The 21,168-nt window shown below is 41.2% G+C and overlaps 1 protein-coding gene across 2 annotated transcripts in view; it reads left to right on the top strand.

Moving 5' to 3' along the window:
• Positions 1-21,168, top strand: part of plppr1 (phospholipid phosphatase related 1) — a 101,898-nt gene that overhangs the window by 41,914 nt on the left and 38,816 nt on the right. For both annotated transcript variants that reach the window (XM_048595027.1, XM_048595026.1), the window contains exon 3: positions 15,526-15,714. In XM_048595027.1, coding sequence (XP_048450984.1) covers positions 15,526-15,714 — 189 coding nt within the window. The remainder of the gene's footprint in view (positions 1-15,525; positions 15,715-21,168) is intronic.

A 21,168-nucleotide genomic window follows, 5' to 3' on the forward strand; every position in this document is an offset into this window, starting at 1 on the left:
AGGCCTAGACCCTTCTGAAGAAGGGTCTAGGCCTGAAACGTCAGCCTTCCTGCTCCTCTGATGCTGCTTGGCCTGCTGTGATTATGCATTCCCGTTCTTTTTTTCCTGTTTGGATATTTGTGAAAATCCTTTTTCATGTGATCAGCTGCTTCGATAACATTAACTTTGAGATCACTCCAGCTTCATGTTAGGAATGGCCAGTAAAGGATCTGTGTATCACTCGTTGGTAATACAAGATACTCACCAAAGAGATTGCTAGACCTCAAAAGGCTTTTTCCTTGTGATCAGTAATAAACGCCCTTTCTTCATAACTGATCACAGCCCCTGGGCCATTGTGTTTAAGTCTGTTGAAGGAAACCTGAACCTATTAATTTCTGGCTCTCAGGTATGACCACAATTGATACCAAGTGTGCTGTTTACATTTCCAAAGTGCTGCCAAGGAAGGAAGCTCAACAAGTTTTATCTTGATTGTTTGTTGCACATTCTGGGTATCTCATGGATGGACACAATCACAAATATGGCAGTCAGCTTAAAGTGCATATTTCCCAAAAATGCTGGTGCTCAAACAAAGATCACGTACTGAGGTAGCTAGTGTCAAGAGACTATTATGATGCCTAAAAGGCTCCCTTCAAGCATGCTTACAAGTGTGACATGAAAAACTGAAATATTGATTTTCACACCTAGGAGTCATGAGTTGATGGAGGGGAAATGGTGACATCACCTTTGGCCTGATGCATGTTACCATGTTGATTAGTGGTTACAGCAGTTTGGTAACAGCCACCAACACTTAAAACAAGAACCCAAAATGATTTCTGAAGAAGGGTCCTGACCCGAAACGTCATCTTTCCTGCTGCTCTGATGCTGCCTGGCCTGCCGTGTTCCTCCAGCTCCACACTGTGTTATCCCAAAATGATACCCAAGAACTACTCATTTGCAATGCTTGTGGAAGAAAGAGCCTGTCTTTCATGGATTGGTCTCTTCAGCCATCAACAAAATGTGCTCTTTATGAAGGCCTCCCCCATCCCCAAGGGATTTGATTTGAAGCTTTTACATCTTTGATAGAGGGAAGGATATTAACATATGAATCCATTGGTGTTTGATGACAGCTAATCAAAACTATAGTGAATACTTGTCCACAGCTTGATTTAAATATCAAAATGATTGTTGGAAGGATCCTTCTCTCTCAAAAGTGCAGTGTGTTGATTCTAGCTGAAGCAGTCTGTACTAAAAGCAACAGTCATAAGATCAGACATACATGGGCAATATTGAGGAACATGGAATGGTCACTAAGCACGTTATTTGTAAATAATCCCACTGGCCTATCCCTTGCTCAAGCACTTATTCACCACAGCTCAATTCTCGTCTAATTATATCTCCAATCTAGTTATTTTGCCTGCTTCAATGGCCTTCCTTGTAGTTTATTGCACTGTTTTATTAAATGTCAGACAACCTTCTTCACTCAACAATCCCCAGGACTCCCTAACTTCCTAATTAGCAACAACCTTTAAAAATATTACCAAGACTATATATAAAGGACAATTGCCAGCTGCAAAGTCCGCAAGGAAAGAAATCTGCTACAACTATAGTGCTTGACCTGTGGACTTGCAGGTCCTACGCTTCATATTGAGAACTGATAGCTAAATTAACTTCTCCTTTTAATTAAATGTACTGCTGTGTATAATTAAATGAGATTCCTGCTAATCATTCTGGGAGCTGAGCCCTGGATTGGTTTGCATTTGACTGCAGAAGTTGTCTTGAGATCCAGTACAATGAGAATTTAGACTTAAATTTAAATTCATCATGTTAGTGGTTTTTAAACACCCACACAGAGACAACCACTGTCTTTATTAAATCTGTATTAAAAAAACCTTACTGCGTTTGCAATTTTAGTATTCACATTATAATGCTGTACTTGTGAAAAAAGGTAATAAATTTGGACAACGCTGTTTTGTGAAAAAGGTAATAAATTTGGAGAAATAAGATGTATAATCTGAACACATCTCATGGTAAATAAAGGTAAAGTTGTCATAGTCTCAGAGGGACCAGTCTCTGGTAAGAGAGAGAGAGATGACTGGTGGTAGCTTAACCTCAGTATCACCACGCCTCAGGTGAGGGGACAGATCGAAGAAGGAAGGACCTTAACAATAGCTGGTACAGGAATTAAACCCACACTGTTGGTGTTACTCTGCATTACAAAACAGCTGTCTAGCCAACTGAGTTGACTAACTACCACACCCCTCCCCGCCTCCCCGATATGGAGACTACATAAAATCAAAGATTTGAATTTATGTAGATCGCTTCATTACCTTGGTATTCCCAAAGTGCTTTACAGTCAAAGACATACATTTGAAGTGTGGTTACTATTGTAAAATGCGACACAACTAATTTGTTAACAGCAAGATCCCACAAAGAGGAATGAGATGAAGACCAGATAAATGTTTTCAGAGCGCCAGATAGGGGATCAGAGATAAAATTCCAATTTTTTTTCTTAAAAAATGAGACTCTATTCTTCTGCAAGGGCAAATTCGATTCAATATTTCAACTGAAAGATGCTGCCTCCAACAATGTGGTCTTCTCCCACCTTCAGCTTTTGATTATTTCAGGAACGAAGACTTGAACAAAACCTTCCGAATCAGAGGTACAAATGCTACCTACTAGGATGGAAGTGACATAACTAACAGAGCGACTGGAAACATTTTCACAAATTATATTTTCCAGTGTTAAAAGTGCGTCACACGCCCTTATGGATTCTCTCCACAAAGCTGCAATATCAGTTATGAAGGTAGCAAACAATGTAGGTTTGCACTTTCCAACCAAAAAAAGTCTTCAACACCATTTTTTTTTAACTCAGTCAACCTTAACAAGAAGAAGATTTTAAACCCTTGAATCTTTAGGTTTTGAAACTTTGTGCATATCTGATCCTGCCATCTGACTATTGCATTATCTAATGCAATTAAATTAAACTTTTTTTAAACTTTGATGTCACATTTTGAAACAAAAAATTTTAGAATCAGTTGCTCTGCTATTTAATTCCACTTTAATTCAGAAAATCCTTCTTCTAGGTCATAGAATCATAGAATCCCTACAGTGTGGAAACAGGCCCTTCGGTCCAACAAGTCCACACTGACCCTCAGAGCATCTCACCCAGACCCATCCCCCTATAACCCACATAAACCTACACATCTCTGAACACTACGGGTAATTTAGCATGGCTAATCCACCTAACCTGCACATCTTTGGACTGTGGGAGGAAACCCATGCAGACATGGGCAGAACATGCAAACTTCACACAGACAGTTGCCTGAAGGTGGAATCAAACCCAGGTCCCTGGCACTGTGAGGTCGGTAAGTCTAGAAATTTGTTCTCCTTTTAAACCACTTACTCTTACCTCCCAAGTCAGAAGGCTGTTTCCAAATTGCACTCTAGAATCTGAGTTGACGTTCATGGTGCAGCATTGAGGAAGAGCTGTACCATCAGAGTTGCTGACACCTTGAAGAGATATTATATTGAAACCCTATCTGTCGTTTTGGGACGGAAAAAGATCCAAAAAGGTACTAATTTTGAAGAAGGCTAGTTGTGTATTTCTTCCCAGTTTTCCTTGTTGATGCTCCTCCCTCAAATGACATCACTAAAAATGGATGATCTAATGATTTGCCATATTGCTTTTCACAGGATCGTGCTGTGTACAAATAGGTTCCTGGTTACTAATGTTACCCGAGGAGTTACAATTTAGTCAGGACATCGGGGATAACACACTATCTTTCTCAATGGTGTCAAAGGATTTTTTTTTACATGCACCTCGTGGAGGTGAGGGTGAGCTGTATGGAAACACCAGTCTTGCATTTGTTTGGCACTTTGGCATAGCAAAGATACCCCTAGGTGCTTCATAGCATTGTCACCAGACTGCACTTTGACAGAAAGTCACAGAAGGATACTTGATGACTAGTGACCAAAAACATAAAAACTAAGAGTTGAGATTAATTGATTGATTTATTGTCATGTATACCAAAGTACACTGTAAAGCTTTGTTTATGAGCGGTACAGACCGATCATAGTAAGCAATGGATGTACAAATCAAAAACACTTTAACAAAGGCATACAGGTTACATTGCATAGGGTGTGCGCTAGGTGAGATCAGCATTATTTGAAGCTAGAGATCCTGTTCATCAGTCTAATAACAATTGGGAAGAAGCTGTTCCTGAACCTGCTGGTGTGTGTGTTCAGGCTTCTGTATCTTCTGCCTGATGGAAGAGGTTGTAGTAAATCATTACAAGGGTGCGATGGGTGTTTGGTGATGTTGGCAGCCTTTCCATAGTGGCGAGCTGTGTAAGTGGAGTCCATGGATGGAAGGTTGGCTTCCATGATGGTCTGGGCTGTGCACACCACCTTCTGTATCTTCTTACAGTCCTGGCCAGAGCAGTTGCCATACCAGCCCGTCATGCACCTGGACAATATACTTTCAGTGGTGCATCTTTAGAAGTTGGTGAGGGGCCTTATGGACATGCCAAATTTCCTGAGCTGCCTGAGGAAGGAGAGGTGTTGTTGTGCCTTCTTGACTGTCGCAACTACATGGGAAGTCCAGGACTGGTTGTGGAAAGGTCGATGTTGTAGGTTATGGTTCTTTAGGGTTCATATTACATTGATTCTACCTATTCTACTGATGTTACAGGGTGGAGACAAGGAGTTCTATGCCAGCTTTCAGAGAGAGCAGTGATACCTGTCCCAGCTCTCTCAAGTCCTAGTAATTCTGCCTGACCAAATGTAGATATATGTTGTTATCCAGGAACAGTCTTGAGGGAAGAACAAAAAAAAAGTCTCTTGGAAATTAACATACTTGTCACATTGAATATCCACTTTAAAGTATACAAGATTAAATTCAGACTGGTATGTCATTTGCAGGTTTAACTTTTTTTTTGTTGCAGTGTGCCTCTTCTGTAAAATATTCTACAGTGGCGTACTCTTTACCACTAATCACTAGGTAGGCCCAAGACAAAGCAAAAGACAAAAGAGGATTTGTTACAGCAAGATACCTTGAACAAACCCTTACGTGGTAGAGATGACAAATACACAAGGTGCCAGAAGTGGTCATCTGAGTGTAAGTACTTTATTGGAAAGCTTTAGGGAGGAAATTTCAGCACTTAGCTGAACCTCCAGCTCATCCCTCTCTTTGGTGGAGCAGTGAAAATCTCAGATGCCAAAGAGGTCAGAGTTGGAATGGTTCTGAGGTGGGATGTAGGCCTGGTGGTGAGATGACTCACGAAGGCCATGGTAGGATTTAAACACAAGGATACAATTTGCAGCTTTTGACGTCAAATAAATTGCTGTCTGTTAGAGGGAAAAAGCATCATAAACTGCAGATTCAAACCAAACCTAGCTTCAAAAATGATTTATCTTTCCTCTCAGTTACAGATGACTCTCATGGTATTTTTGTTGCTTTTTTTTTAAATCTTGGAGCTTACTGTGATTGTCCATCTCTATCATTAACAGCAGCAGGAGATTTTGTCCTTTGCAGGTCACAGGCTTTGCAAGCTGAAGATGAGCTCATTACATTTTTCACAACAAATTTTCAGTGATCCTGACAATATTGGCATTTTGAATGGCAGTGGGTTAAATAGAAATTCCTATGATGTCTCATGAATGACTACATTTAATATTATGCATGGAGATGTTTGTGTGATAGATTCTGCACATACGGTCAAAAACATAACCAAAGATTGAAGAATTGGTGAAATTGAACTGACAGTGATTCATGTTTAATATCTGCTGAAGGCAGTCGGGTAGAGTTAACATAGCTTTTAAGGGGGAAAGACTATTTCGATCTTGCATTTATACAGCACTTTCAAAATGTGTCCCAGCCACATTACAACAAGAAAATTTTTTTTTGTTGAAATGTAGGTGGCACAGTTGAAATTTAGGGCAGCATGGGTAGCTCAATGGTTAGCACTGCCTGGGACCTGGGACCTGGGCGGCACAGCTGGCTCAGTGGTTAGCACTGCTGTCTCACAGCATCAGGGACCTGGGTTTGATTCCAGCCTTGGGGAACTGTCTGTGTGGAGTTTGCACGTTCTCCCTGTATCTGTGTGGGTTTCCTCTGGGTGCTCTGGTTTCCTCCCACAGTCCAAAGATGTGCAAGTTAGGTGGATTGGCCATGCTAAATTGCCCGTAGTGTTCAGGGGTGCTTGGGTTACTGGGGGATGGGTCTTGGTGGGATGCTCCAAGGGTCGGTGTGGACTTGTTGTGCTGAAGGGCCTGTTTCCACACTGTAGGGATTCTATGATTCTAGATTCCACCCTCTGGCAGTTGTGTGTGGAGTTTACACATTCCCCATGTCTGTGTGGGTTTCCTCTGGGTGCTCTGGTTTACTCCCACAGTTCAAAGATATGCAGGTTTGTTGGATGAGCCATGCTAAATTGCCCATGGTGTCTACAGAGGTGCAGGCTGGGTGGATTAGCTGTGGAAAATGCAGACATTCAGGGACTGGGTAGGGGGGCAGTGAGTCTGTGCTGGATGCTGTTTGCACAGTTAGTGTAGTCTCGATAGGCTGAATGGCCTGCTACCACATTGTAGGGATTCTATGTAAATAAGCTCTCACTTAATAGAACAGATAATTAGTCTTTGTATTTATTGACCACCCAGTCCAAACTCACTCTCCTTCCGAAATTTTTTGGGTTCTTCTACGTCCACCTGAGTGGATAGACAGGGGAAGTCTTGATGATGCGCAGAATGGCAATGTTTTCTTTACCATTTTACCGTATTAATAAAAGTTTTCAGTTCTAAATTTCTCTTTCTACTACTGTGTCGCCGACTTATCCTGGACCACAGCTCATGCACGCTTAGATGGTTCGGTTAAAATGGTGATTAGTCATACCCTTTGTCTTGGGGTAGAGGCTATAACCGTACAATTAGGAGAAGGAATCCTGGCTCATTTGTTTTCCATTTCCCTCCTTTCCCAGGAGATACAAAAACAGAGGAAATACTGGAAACATGCGGCATCCAGTGGGTAGAGAAACAAGACTGGAGGTCAGTGACCTCGTGTTGAAAATGGAAGATGTTGGAGGGCTTTTAAGAAAATGTAGATTCGAGCAAAACATGGAGGAGTGGGGAGCCATGATCGACAAAAGAGGAAGGTTATTGAAAGGGTGAAAAGGCAGCAGTGTTTCAGTGATGAAAGCGATAACAGCACAAGGCCAGAAAGGCTAGTGCAGTGCACAGAGCAATGGATCCAAAGATGGTGCAGTAGAAACCTAAACAATTTCCTGCATTTAGAGCCACATGAACCAGGTGAAGCCATGCTTCTGTGTTCGTTCTGCTTTTCTGGGAACAATCTGAAGCCAGAGGTTATAGTTTAGGGGGCACTACTCTTCATCAAGCATGGAGTCTCTGACACCCTGACCACATGTCACAGGCACGTAGGAGAGATTTAAACGTCAATAATCAGCCTGGCTTGACTGATTTGTGAACATCCCTTCCTTGACCAACAAGTAGTGGGATGGGATTCAAACCTGGAGCTTTCTGGCCCAGAGGCAGGCTCTCTAAACCAAAGCATCACAAGACAGCCCGCATGTAGCAGAGAGGGAGCCAAGTAATTCTGACTTGGGCAATAGTACGAAATGGTGACTTTGAGGAAAACTTACACCAAGCTGATCCAAACTGCTATCACCCAATTAATTTTCATCTGGAGTTAAAATTACCACTACTCTTTCTCAGGGCTGAAGTGCCAGCTGGATATTTGAGTGAGCCTGGGAGTCAAATATCCTCCCACATTGGATAGGAGTTATGCTGTGACAAGAGCTAAAGGAAATGGAGAAAGTAGATTCAGAAGCAAATAGAGCAAGGAAAGCAATTTGACCTGTCCTATCTGTGCCAACCCATTGAAAAGTAATTTTCTCCCAACTTTTCCATCATCCTTTAAGTTTACCACCCCCCTCAAGTAATTATCCAATTCTCTTTTGAAATTTATTAAACCTGCTTCCACCATTTCATGGAGCACACTTCATAAACAAATAATGCCTATCATACAGAGTTTGGTGAAGGTAAAAAAAAAAGTGCTGCGAATACTCGGCAGGTCTGGCAGCATCGGAGGAGAGAGAGAGAGAGAGGATTAACACTCATAGGCAAATACGAATACAAGTCAGTCCTGAAGAAATCATATTGGACTTGATGTTAACTCAATACCTTAAATTGCAAATTCTGCTTCTATATCCACAGATGCTGCCAGAACTGCTGAGTTTTTCCAGCATTTTCTGTTTTTATTCCAGCTTTCCAGCATCTGCAGAGTTTTGCTTTTCGATATTAAAGTTTCATGTGTTCTCCCCCTCGCCCATTATATCCCACTCTCTCACAATACCTTCTAGCACTCTCTGGGAGAGAAACAGATGGTTTACAACAGATGCTTTTGGAAGATGTTTGAAATTTATGCCACCTCAATAACCTTGCTGCATCAATTTGAATATAGTTTCAACACAAGCGCTCGTGAGATTCTTTTTTTCTGTTGCTTCCGTTTTGCATTCCATGTTCTGCAAGCAGAGAAAACTCTCCTCTAAGTCAACTATTGAAACTCCTTGGCCTTAGCTATCTCTGTTCCTCCTTTAAGATATACTTTAAATCTATATCTACCATCAGTCCTGGTATCACCTTTCAAGACTCAGTGCCAAAAGTTTGGTTTGGAGGTGCTCCAACAAAACAGTTTCCTATGTTAAATATACCATATGAATACTATTGTTATTGCAAACAGTTAGAAATCACCTGTAGTTTGGGACTACCTCCCAGCTCATTGACCTGACTAGTGACCTTGGGAGCAACCATGCCTATGCTGAGCAAGAACCAAAGTTTGCACAATGCTTTGGAGGCAGGAAAAAACATAGTCCCTTTAAATCAAGAAATAACCAACTTGACAGGGTCTCCACATGGTAGATGTGGAGACAATTTTCCTTTTCTGACATTCTGGGACAGGGTGTGGGGGGTTGGTGTAGTGTTTCAAAATAGGGGATTTCCAATTGAAATGCAGATGACAAGGAATTTCTTCTGTCAAAGGTCATTCATCCTTTGAATTTGCTCCTTCAGAGACCAGTTACTGTGTATATTCAAGACTGAGTTAAACAGATGCTTGATTTTTTGTTTGGCGGGAGGGCGGTGGTGGGTGAGGTAGGGAGAGGTCAAAGGTTATGGGGGCAGGCCAGAAAGGGCTATACTCAGATTAGGCGTGATGTGATTGAAAGCCAAGTAATTCAAGGGGCCTGCTAGTTTTCCATATGCTCTTATGATCTACATATTATTACAAATCCAAGTATGGCTCCCTGCTAAAACAGACTGCAGCCTAGAGTCAAAATCAATAGGCATATATCATTATTTCCATAGCAAAATGAAGTAGAAAATAGATAACACAAATCAATCCCACTTGTTACAAGAGTCCAGGTGTGATGGACAGGGAAGTGATCCTGGTCATCACCTTTTTGACCAGGTCTTGCAATGCCACATTTACAACCAATCTCAGACATCTTTAAAGATTCTGAAGGGATTTGATAGAGGAGACATTGTTTCTGTGTGTGTGTGTAGAGGAAGACCTAAGCCAGGGGCCATCAAAAATGAAAGACATTGATAAACTCAGCCAGGAACTCAGGAGAAATATCTTTACAGAGTGTGGTTAAAATGTGGAACTCACCACCACAGCCAATTGTTGAAATGAATTGCATAGCTGATTTGAAGGGGAAGCTACAAACATTAAAAAAAATCATGTTGACCAGATTAAAAGAAGAGTGATAGGACCGAGTCCAAATGGAGCCAAAACACTGCATGGGATCTGATTGGCTGAATGGTCATTTTCCGTTCAGAATGTTCTATGTAATTTTATATAGTGTATTGTCCAAAGTATGACTGTACACCTCTGAAGTTCTCTGCTGGTCAGATGATAGTTATATTTCAGCATTTAGCAAGTATATCCTACAATATACATTTTCTTTTCCACACAGCCTGAGAATTAGAATTTTTTGACAAATTTCCAGGGATGATATGTTTACTCTTTTTAAAAATTACCAGTAGTTCTCCCCTGATGCTGCCTGAACAGAAAATAAAGTGCCCCTCTTCCTGTAATTCTCTCTTTACTGCACACTCTGAACACTTTGACTCTCAGTATCACTGTCTTTCTGCTTGTCCATTTCCAGGTTTTTTTTTGTTGTCCCTCCTTCATATCTACACCTCACACTTGCTCCCATGATATGTTTTTGATTTCATCTTCAATGCATGCATTATTAAGTGGCAAACAGAGGAGCTGTCTGTTCTTTGTAAAAGTCACACAATTTGCATTCCAAGTGTTGTTGGCAAAGACAGCATTTGTTGTCCAATGTTGTTAATTGCTCTTGAGCTAGACAGCTTGGTCTGTCCTTTCAGAGGGCAGTTAAGAGTCAACTACATTGAGAGTCTGGAGTCGCTCATTGGCCAGACTGGTTAAGGGTGACCAAGTTCCCTCTTTGAAAGAGCATTAGTGTACCACACCATTATTTGATGAAAGAAAATTGATGGAAGTTTTTCAGTCCTCATTTCGGAGACCAGCTTTCAATCCCAGATTATATTGATGGAATTTTAGTTAGTTGCTAACTAACAATATTGCCACGCCACCACTATGTGTATCAACTTTTCTTCATTGATTTTCTCACTGTCATTTCTCTGATGCATTTTTGCTGCTCTGAATGGCTGTTAGAATGTTTCACTAGTCATTTCTCTTTATCTGTTGATTCCCCTTTCAAGTCTGGCACTTTGTCTTTCACATAATTGCTTGCCATTTGTCTCTTGTATTTACACATCTCTTAATTCCTTTTGTCTTGGCATGTCATGCTGATGCAGAGGCGGGTTACATCGGTTTCAAACTCATAACCATGATGTGATTAATTTTGAAATGGCTGCTAAAAGTGGCCCAACAATCTACTCAGTTGTAGATATTTTTGAACTTGTTTAGAGATGCTAGTACACACATCTGGATCAGGTGGGACTTGAACCCAGGCTTCGTCATCTGGGAGGTAGGATCACTACCATTGTGTCACAGGAACCCTCTCAACTCAGCTGCATTCAAGAAGGCAACTCATTGTCACCTTAAGGGTGATTAGGATGGATTTTCTAACAACATCGATGCCCTGTGAAATAAGGATTTGAGAGAATGTGCTGTTTTCAGTTATTCTGTGTTTAATGATGAGAGCCTAGTTACTACTGATGCAGATTATGTTTGAATTGTTAAGCCTGGATATGGACTCAGGGAAACTAAACAAAGCTGTCAAGGGAACTGAAGCATGGGAGTGGACATTTTAAAGCATTGTGAATAAACATGTCACACACATGGCAACTTCTCAGCATAGGTCCAAAATATGAAATAGATAACATGATCTTGACTGGGCACCACCCTGTTTGCTTTACAGTGTATTGAATAGGAACATTTTACACAGAGACTGGAAAAGATGAGGATGAGGTCCAACACAGTTTGACAGATAGTGCCAGCTTGTATTAAGGTTTATTTTAAGAAAATGTGATGGCCAGGCACTCAGTACAAAGTAAGAGGAGAAGATAATTCCTTTATGGACTGGTGATCTGGATTTTTTAAAATTAATTCAATGTGGGATGTGGGGTCACTGGCTGGCCAGCATTAATTGCCCAACCCCAATTGCCCTTGTGAAGGTGGTAGTGAGTTGCCATTTTGGAAATGCTGCAATCCACCTGCTATGGGTTGACCCACAATGCTATTAAAGGAACTTCCACTGCATTCAAACAGGGAAAAGAGAGAATGAGAGAAAGAGATATTAGAAAGTGTCTTTGAAGGGAAAAGTGCAGTGTCTTTTGGAGCCAGGCAGAGGGTGATTAAGTTGGCGAACAATGGAGCAGCCAATCAGTCTGACAAAAGCCATATGACACAGAACTCAATTACAAACAGCATTGATTGCAAGCATAAATTTATTGCTCAATATTAATTTCAGGAATAAATACAAATATTTGTTTGAAGGTGGTCTGCAGAGCCTATTAGCAAGGTCACCACAGTCCAAATGGTGCTACTCTCAAAGAGAGATGAATGGTAGTGACTTAACCTGAGGGTCACTACGCCTCAGGCAAGGGTGAGAGGTTGAAAGGAGTGTTCTCCATGGTAACCTCAGCTGGGCTGGGAATTGAACCCACACTGTTGGCATTACTGCATTGAAAGCCAACTGTCCAGCTAACAAAAAATTGACTTCCAATATTTGATCATTGGTACAGGGAGTGATGGGGAAAAGCAAGGGGGATTGTCAGCATTCAACTGAAGGATAATTAATTCTGAATTTGATTGGAATTATGCTGGATTTGATAAGAATTGGCTCAAACATGCTATAAGGCATTTTTTAATAAAGTTAATTAATATTCACTTCTCAGAATAATAGATTAGCTGATACTTCTGGGAAGAGAAGCCTATGTAAAATTTGAAGATTGAAGCTCCACTTGATAGATAGAGAGTAGTTTTCGATAACACTAAGTTAGGGCCGCTTAGATATTAGGTAATTTTATGCCCAAAGTTATTCAAGACTCCACAATGCTGGAAAACAGAATTGAAAACAAAATCTAAATTTATTTTGCCTTTGATGTTTGTGCACCTATTTAGGGCTTTTCTTTCAGGTTGTTGATTCATTTTTTCTGAAGAGGTTAAGGAATGTCAAGTAAGTTGACAGTGCGAAGGACAAACCATTGCATTTGCAGTGTAACGGCATGTTGTTGCAGGCCATGGTCTTATCTTTTGGAGCCATTTTTCACTAAAGACCTTGGGAACAATTTCATGAACCCCTACATGTTTGCAAGCAGGCGGAATAGCCTATGAAATTTATTGCATGGTCTTCCGATTGTCTTCCTGCCCATGCCAGAACTTTTTATATGGCCGTGTGAATGGCCTGCCCTGATCCCAATGGGACCTTTAGGCAGCTAATTATTGGCCACTGAAGGATTACTCCCTGCCTCAGCTCAATTTTGAAGAATGTTGGAAGACTTCGGGGACAGGGAGATGCCCAGCAGGACATCCCACACAATGTGAAAAAGGTACAGTTTCAGGATTTGGAGAGAGGAGGAGTGCCTCATTTAAAGGCCTCTTTCCATGCCTGGTATCTCCTCCCCATGTTCTGCCCTCAATTCCTCCCATTTTAGGAATTCCTGTCCTTTCTCAGCCTTTCCATCAAGATTTGCAATAGTCTTTCTCTACCACAATTACTGAACCCCCCTGCTCCTCCATATCTAACTTGTCTTGGGACTCCAAAACTTAGAATACATCAAAAAGCTGCCAACCTCAGAGCATCAAAAGGCTGTGGGGGCTATACTTCCTACCCATATTACAAATTATTAGTTAGCTTTCACCAGTTATCTAGGTTAGTCTATGCATATGAAGTATGGTAGTTTCTAAGATGACCATTCTGATACTTGTGGTATTTGGCAATCCTACAATATGTGGCATTAGGTAAGGGCTGAGAGAGGTTATTGCCTGCCATCAATCTTCCTTGGTGTCTCTGCTTTGTCTTCAGCCTATCTAGTGCTTAGTGGTAGAGGATACATCATTGTAGAGCAAAGAGGCACTTAACTTGAATAACAAGATGATATACTGCATGATAACATCAAGTCCACTGATAGAAGGTCAGGCCTATTTACTAGGACCTGAAGGAACTAGAACAGATACATCTGCTGTCTCTGGAAGTTCAAGTATAACTCCTTGTTTCCACCCACGGATGGTGTGGCATCAATAGATTGGTTGCAACAAATGCAACAGGAATGTGGAGAGGTGGACTCAAGATGATTAGAGCTCCAACAACAAAATACTTAACACTATCCAGGACAAAGGAGCCCACTTGAATGACATCCCACTTCCACTACTGTGCAATGATGGAGGAAGTGAATGTTGCAAGTGTAGTATGTACCATCTACAAGTTGCATGCAAACAACACTCTGATCCTCCTCATACAGAATATATTAAACCCATGACTTGTACTACATAGAAGGGCAAGGGCAGTAGACATGTGGGAACACCATCAATTTCAAACCTCACACCATCCTAACTCTGAATTATGCTACTTCATTGACCCAATGGCAAAGTCCAGGAATTCCCTTGAAAACATGCCTGTAGATGTATCTACAGGACATGGACTGTAGCAGTTTTGGAAGGCAGCTCATCAGCACCTTCTGCAGGGCAAAGAGGAATAAGTAATAAATGCTGGCCTAGCCTACATTTCTAAAATTGATTCATGGAATTTGGGTAAAGAATTTGGATACAACTGACAATATGCTGTTGATCAGAGTGACTGAACACCCTGACAAAATCGCACGATATAGACAGCGAACACAATATCTCATTGTTTTATGCTTGATAAGTAGGATGTTATTTTATAAGAGCCAGGAGCTTTACACCTTGAAACAGACGTCAATTATTCTACAGTCAGGGTGCATCTCAAACCTATTCCGTTTGAGGCACCAAAACTAACCGAGACTAGACAGAAATTGAATGGTATTTGATGTGCAATGTTTGCAGTTTTGAAGAATTCAAACATTGCAGTAACTGTCTGGATGAGTGTGGTAACAGTTCTATCAAGTTCTTGTACTGAAAGGTTAATGCTGAAGATTAACATCATCGGATTGGGTGAAGCTTAAGACAGAGCCTTGGGAAGGGAAATGATGAATAGCTCAAACATTTCCCCAATATTCTTAAAAGCCATGTTGAACTCGCTCATATAGCTTGTACCTAATTGATATCATATAATAACTACATCTTGTTAAGACAAGAGCTGCTCTGCCACGATAAACCAAATAGGCTCTTAGACCTAGTCAAAGAAACAAGGATTAGTAGTAGCATCCTTCAAATCCACAAATATCACATGACCATGCCTTTTTTCTCTCCCCCCTCTCCCCCCTCTCCCCACCCCCCAGCAATATTCTAGCACTGTATGACGAAGTGACTGTAGTAAATATTGATAAACGTCTAGTAAAATTTTACACAGCAAATCTGTCTTTTGAAGATGATTGCTGCTGTATGGAAAAACTAGAAATCTCTGACCTGTGACTGAGATTTTGGCACTTGTGTTTTGGAAGTGTGCTACAGCTGGTCTTTAGAAAAGCGCAATTTAATTAGCCCGGCAAATATTGAGCACTGCAATTGCAAGTCTTCTAGCAGTTCATCAGACTTAATATCTGCAGAAACAGATGGGGTGATAAAAATAGAGTTTATTTTGATGTTTAACTTCAAGACATTCTGCAGTTGCCACCAACATTGATCACAATGATTAGTGACACTGCTGTGTCCTTTGGTAAAGTTGCGACTGAAAGCATCAGTTCTTTCGTGTAACAGGCTCCAGCCCCTAGTTCCAAATGAAGCATTTATTAATGTCATCTGCCAAAAGAATAGCTTAAAAAGGAAGATCAAGGGGGAGAGCACGTTGGTAAGTAGAAGAATAAGTGAGTTGATGGAGGGATCATGCATTCTGGGATCACATAATCTGAGGCACTTAATGACCGCTCATCTCTATGTTAACTATGCTATACTTTCAGCTTGTCATTATGGCTGGGACCGTGCTGCTCGCCTACTACTTTGAGTGCACAGACACCTTCAAGGTGCATATCCAGGGGTTCTTCTGCCAAGACGGTGACTTAATGAAGCCATACCCAGGACCAGAAGAAGACAGCTTCATCTCTCCACTGGTCCTGTACTGTGTGCTGGCAGCTACTCCAACTATCATTGTAAGTAAAATAAACTACACCATATGGTGCCAATTTTGAACACATCTTCCTCTAATGATTCCTCTGCTAAGCTCTCCTCGTGTTTCACTTGCTGTTACTCCCCACCCCACCTCCCCATGCCAGTTCTCCTTTCCTTCTTAGCTTCGGGCACAGTTATGACTGTCTCCTACTTTGATGCCAGTTTTTTTTCCCCAACTTTCTCGCTCCATCTTCAATCTGTTGACAAATTATGTTGTTTGCGACCTCTGAGTGTAAATAAAAAATAAATCTCGAGTTTTCGCAAGAATGGATTAGTTCCTGTTGGGGCTCAAAATTAGAATTATGCCACTACTGATGTTGCAGTTTGTTAAGGGTTTTGATCATGGACAGTTCCCAGGTTTAGTTAGTGCTGCTGTTTTTGTCTTGTTAGGCAGCACTCAGCCTGGTAACCAAACTGAAACTCTCACTTGAATAAAATCATTGCTGCTTCATTGACCCTAAGTGAAGATTCAGTTGCATGGGATCCCTAAATCAATTCTAGCCTTGCTGTACAAGAAACATCTAACATTCAGATAGCATTACTCTCAACGAGAGAGAGAGAGGAGGAGGAGGAGAAGGAGGAAGAGAGAGAGAGAGAGATAGAGAGAGGGATCAATTCATTTTGTGTCACGGGATTTCCGCAATTTTTAATAATTTAACTCAAGAACAACTTCTTTAAAAGGCGTTCGTTTTCCAATCTGATACATGCTCAAAGTTCCTCCATTATCATCCTTATGTTTAACCTTAATCTATTTTGATCAGGAAAGGCCTTATGTAGAATAATGTGACTTATCAGTCATCTTCGATACATTCCTGCTTGTTGCAACATCCACCTTTGGCACCCTCCAGAATTACAATGGATTAATTGTTAGCAAATTACTTAAAACGTAAATTGCACAATTTCTGTACATGAGTGGTATTTGGTCCCAGTATAGCGCTAATGAATTATCTAGGGACTTTTTAAACAAACTTTGTAATTTAAAATATTTTGGAAGTAATGTGTGTTCTGAGAGCTGTGGTTCATTTCATTGTTTTTCAAAAAAAGTATTTCCAACTTATCTTTTCCATTGAGTAAGAATTGGCAGAAAGTATTGTTAATTTTCTGCAAGTTCCTTCAATAAACACATCTTTCAAAATACAGAATTTTTGGATGTGCAATATCCTGTTGAAGTTTGAAAGCTAAGATGGAGGTATTGGAAAACCAAAGGCCATTTTGTAGTCCAGATCCCATGTCTTTGGAAAAAAATAGAATTACCCAACATGTGATCTTCTGAAAAGTTTAAACTAGAGCTGTAAGGTTTTTAGCAAGAGGGACTCATAGCGGTATTAGAGGTTCTACAGGACTATGGGAAATTGAAAATTGATTTTAGTGGTAGGCACAGCACCACTTCGACAAGGGCAATAAGAGATGGACAATAAATGCAGACTTATCATTGACACCCATATTGATTGTATGAATTTAAAACAAAAAAAAATCACACTTGGGAAGTGTGCAAAATATTTGAACCCTCTCTGTCTGTGTCATCTATGTAATTAATGACACAGTACCAACAAATCCATCTTTCCCCTCCCCAACCCCCCTCCCCCACCTCCCCCATAGTCAGGGACAAACAGGAACACCGCAAAAGGTTGGAGACTTCTTTATAGAGACACAAAACTCAGAGGTCAGATTGGGGAACAAGATGTACAGTACAAAAAAGGCACAGCCCTTCATAATTGAGATCTCAGATCCTCATTCTGCTGTGATTATCAAAAATTGACAACTGTGGTCGGACATAAAAAGCAAGATACTGCAGATGCAGGGAATCTGAAGTAAAAGTGCAAAGTACAGGAGAAACTCAGCAAATCACAGAATTGATGCCTCCTTCTGTGCTGCATTCAGTCCATTGTGCCTACACAGGCTCTATTATCTAGTCTCATGTTATTACCTCCTGCCAATTTCCTGCCTTTTCCCATATGCAGTGCATTCCATGTATTAATACTGTGTGAGAAACATTTCTTTGCAAATCTGCGCCTTCTTGATCTTCATATGACTGGGAACCGCTTCTCCCCATCTACTCTGCTACCCACTTATGATTTTGAAAACCTTTAACAATTCTCCTCTCAGCCTCATCATTCAGTTAGTCTCAAGAAAAACGGTTCCATTTATTCAATCTATCCTCATAACCGAAGATCCTCATTCTTGGGAACACCCTCTCTGCAATGCATTCACATGAGGTGCCCACAACTGAACACAACACTCCAGCTGAGGCCTAACAAGTGTCTTGTACAAATTCAACATTCAACACCACCTCCTTGCTCTTGTACTCTGTGCCTCTATTAATAGAAGCACAGGGCACTATATACTTTACTCTCTCCATCTGCAAACCTGAAAATTCAGGACTTTTTTTTTGGATACTTCCCAGCTCTGTGAACCTGATTAGAGACAAAGCATCCCAGAACTTTGTAGGAGTGTGTTTCTGGCTGGCGTGGGAGGCAGAAACAGTCCTGACCCAACCAGAATTGACAGTGGGCTTGTTGGAAAGCCTGCCACTGTGTATCCACACTTTGTTAAACATTTAAGTAAAAAATAAAATAATTCCAGTCCTCTGCCCCCATCCCTGGCCTCCATACCAACCTTTGCCCAGTGCCCCCTCCCCATGACTCCTCACCCTCCATTCCAATCAATGGTCTCTATGCAAAAGATTTTCATTGTTATGGAAATGCAGGCCAGAATGAACATTGAATCGGTTAAAAGCTTCTTCTCTGGAACTGAAGGCAGGAATACCATGGGTTATTGGCTGTTGAAAAATGAGAGTTGGAGGGAAAACCAAAAAGGAAATTTTGGGATGCAGTAGAGAGGGTGGAATGCCAAAGGCATATTTCTTTGTCAGCACAAAGGTAAAACATTGGTAGTTGTTGCAAAAAGGCAAAGCATTTAGCCAGAGCAAGCGTGAATGATAGAATAACGCACAGTTGTTAGAAAATTTGAGAACAATTCAAATTGGCACATGGCAGAAAACAAAACAATGGAAGACACAATGCTTGTGATCTGAAATTGTTTAATCCAAGCAGTAAGTGCTGACATTTGATATAGTACTGAGCTTCACTGGAACATTGCAGGTGGTTAACAACAGAAATATGAACATGGGACCAAAAGGTGGAGAATTAAAATGTTAAGCAACCAAAAGCTCAGGACTATGTACTGTGCACTGTGCTGTTCTGCAAACCTGTTACCCAAGGTGTGTCTAGTCTCCATTATGTAGAGGAGATTGGTATTCACAGCTCACAATGCAGACTGGATTGAAAGCAGTACAAGTAAATTACTGCTTCACTGGGAAGGTTTGGTGCCTTAGATGGCAGTCAGACAGAACTTCCATCACGTAACTTCCTGCCTGCCGTCTTCTCTGTCTTGGAAGGTAGGAAGACTATGAACAATTCTTGACTGTGTCAGTCAAATGACTTTTTAAAATTCCAATTAATTCTTTTAACTAAATAAGCAGAAGAGTTCAAAAGAAACTAATAAAATGTACACTCCAAATGGACTTTTTATTTTCCTGACAAGTGTATCTAGTGTTCAATTGCTGGAGACACCAGACCAGGATTGGAGGGTCAGCAATCCTTATTTCAAGCACACAGATACAGGGAGTTGCAGTATGTGAAGTTCTTGGGACAGAAAGGAGTTATGCATTCAGCCAGGGACACTTAAGAATTATAACTGCATGAGCTGTTAAACATGGATCTTTTATCTCTCTTCCTAGCACATGCTGTCTTCTAGCACACTTGCATGATAGCTTCAACTTGGTAAAATTCATACTTTTCAAAATGCTGCTTACGGTTTGCCTCAACATCCCCATTTAGATTTTGTATTTTTAATCATTCGAAGTGGCGTCACTGCCTAGGCCAACATTTGTTGTCCATCTGTAATTTTCTTGGAGGTGGCAGTGCTGTTCATGGGGTCTAGGGACACTACCAGTGCAGTTAGGAAGGGATTTCTAGAATTTTGACCGATTAAAAGTGAAGGAAAAGCAAAATAGTTCTCAGGCAGGTTGGCACTTAGCTTGGAGGGGAATTTGCAGTTGGTGTTCCCATGTGTCTGCTCCCCTTGTTCTTTTTTGGTGGTAGAGGTCAGCTTTCTAAAATGGAAGGTGTAATTGAAATAGCCTTGGTGAATTTCTGCAGTCCATCTTGTCACGATAGTAGAAGCAGCATGTACTGAGTGTGGGTGCTAAAGGGAGTGGACTTCAAATGTCGTCAATGTGGTGCCAATCAAGTGGGCTGCTTTGTCCTGGAAATGGTTTGAATGTTGTTGGAGTTGCACACATTCAGGCAAGTGGAGAGTAGAGTATTCTGTCAAACTCCTGATTTGTGTCTTGTAGTGGACAGACATTGAGGAGACAGGATGCAAGTTATTTGCTGCGTAACCCTTAGCCTCTGACTGGTTCTTATATCCACTGTATTTATATGGCTATTCTAGTTGAGTTTCTGGGTGGTCAATGGTAAACCCCAGGTTGTTGATGGTGGGGGAATTCAGTGATAATGATGATGCTGTCAAATGTCAAGGTTAGCAATGGTTAGATTCTCACTTGTTGGAGGTGGTCATTCCCTGGAACTTGAGAGATACAAATGTTACTTGTCAGACATTCGCCCAAAGGTGGATTATTGTCCAGGTCTTGCTGCATAAGGACATGGACTGTCACAGGCGTGTCAATGCTGCTAAACATTGTGGAGTGAATATTGCCACTTTGACTTTATGGCAGAGGGTAGGCCATTGATGATGCAGCTGAAGATGGTTGTGCCTAGGACACCCCGCTAAGGAACTCCTGCAGAGATGTCCTGGAACTGAGATGACTGACTTCCAACAACCACAATCTTCTTTTTTTGTGCCAGGCTTGACTCCAACCAACAGAGAATTTCACCCGATAACCACTGACTCCAATTAGGGCTCCTTGGTGCCAACACTTGGTCAGATTCTGCCTATTTACTAAAACGGGACTATTTAGTCTTGTTACTTCTTCCTGATTAACATTTAGTGACAACCTGCATGGAATAAGAATATTCTGACAAACGGGCACTGGACCCAAAATGTTAACTGTGCTTTCTCTCCACAGATGCTGCTGGACCTGCTGAGTTTTTCCAGAAATTTATTTTTGTTTGATTTCCAGCATCCACCGTTCTTTTGTTTTTGGAATAAGAATGCATTAGCCTTCAGTGTGTTGGTTCCAGCAGGCAAATGGAATATTACCACTCCCAAAGGAGAAAGCAAAAATTTAGGGCGATTATGGGTGGACTCCTTATGCGAGTGTTCCCGGTAAACTGCTTCACTATCCTAAATGACATCATATCAATCTTGTTCAGAGATAGTAAGAACTGCCAATGTTGGAGTCTGAGATAACACAGTGTGGAGCTGGAGGAACACAGCAGGCCAGGCAGCATCAGGGGAGCAGGAAAGCTGAC

Source organism: Rhincodon typus, chromosome 3 (genome assembly GCF_021869965.1).
Source record: "Rhincodon typus isolate 14 chromosome 3, sRhiTyp1.1, whole genome shotgun sequence".
NCBI classification, from domain to species: domain Eukaryota; kingdom Metazoa; phylum Chordata; class Chondrichthyes; order Orectolobiformes; family Rhincodontidae; genus Rhincodon; species Rhincodon typus.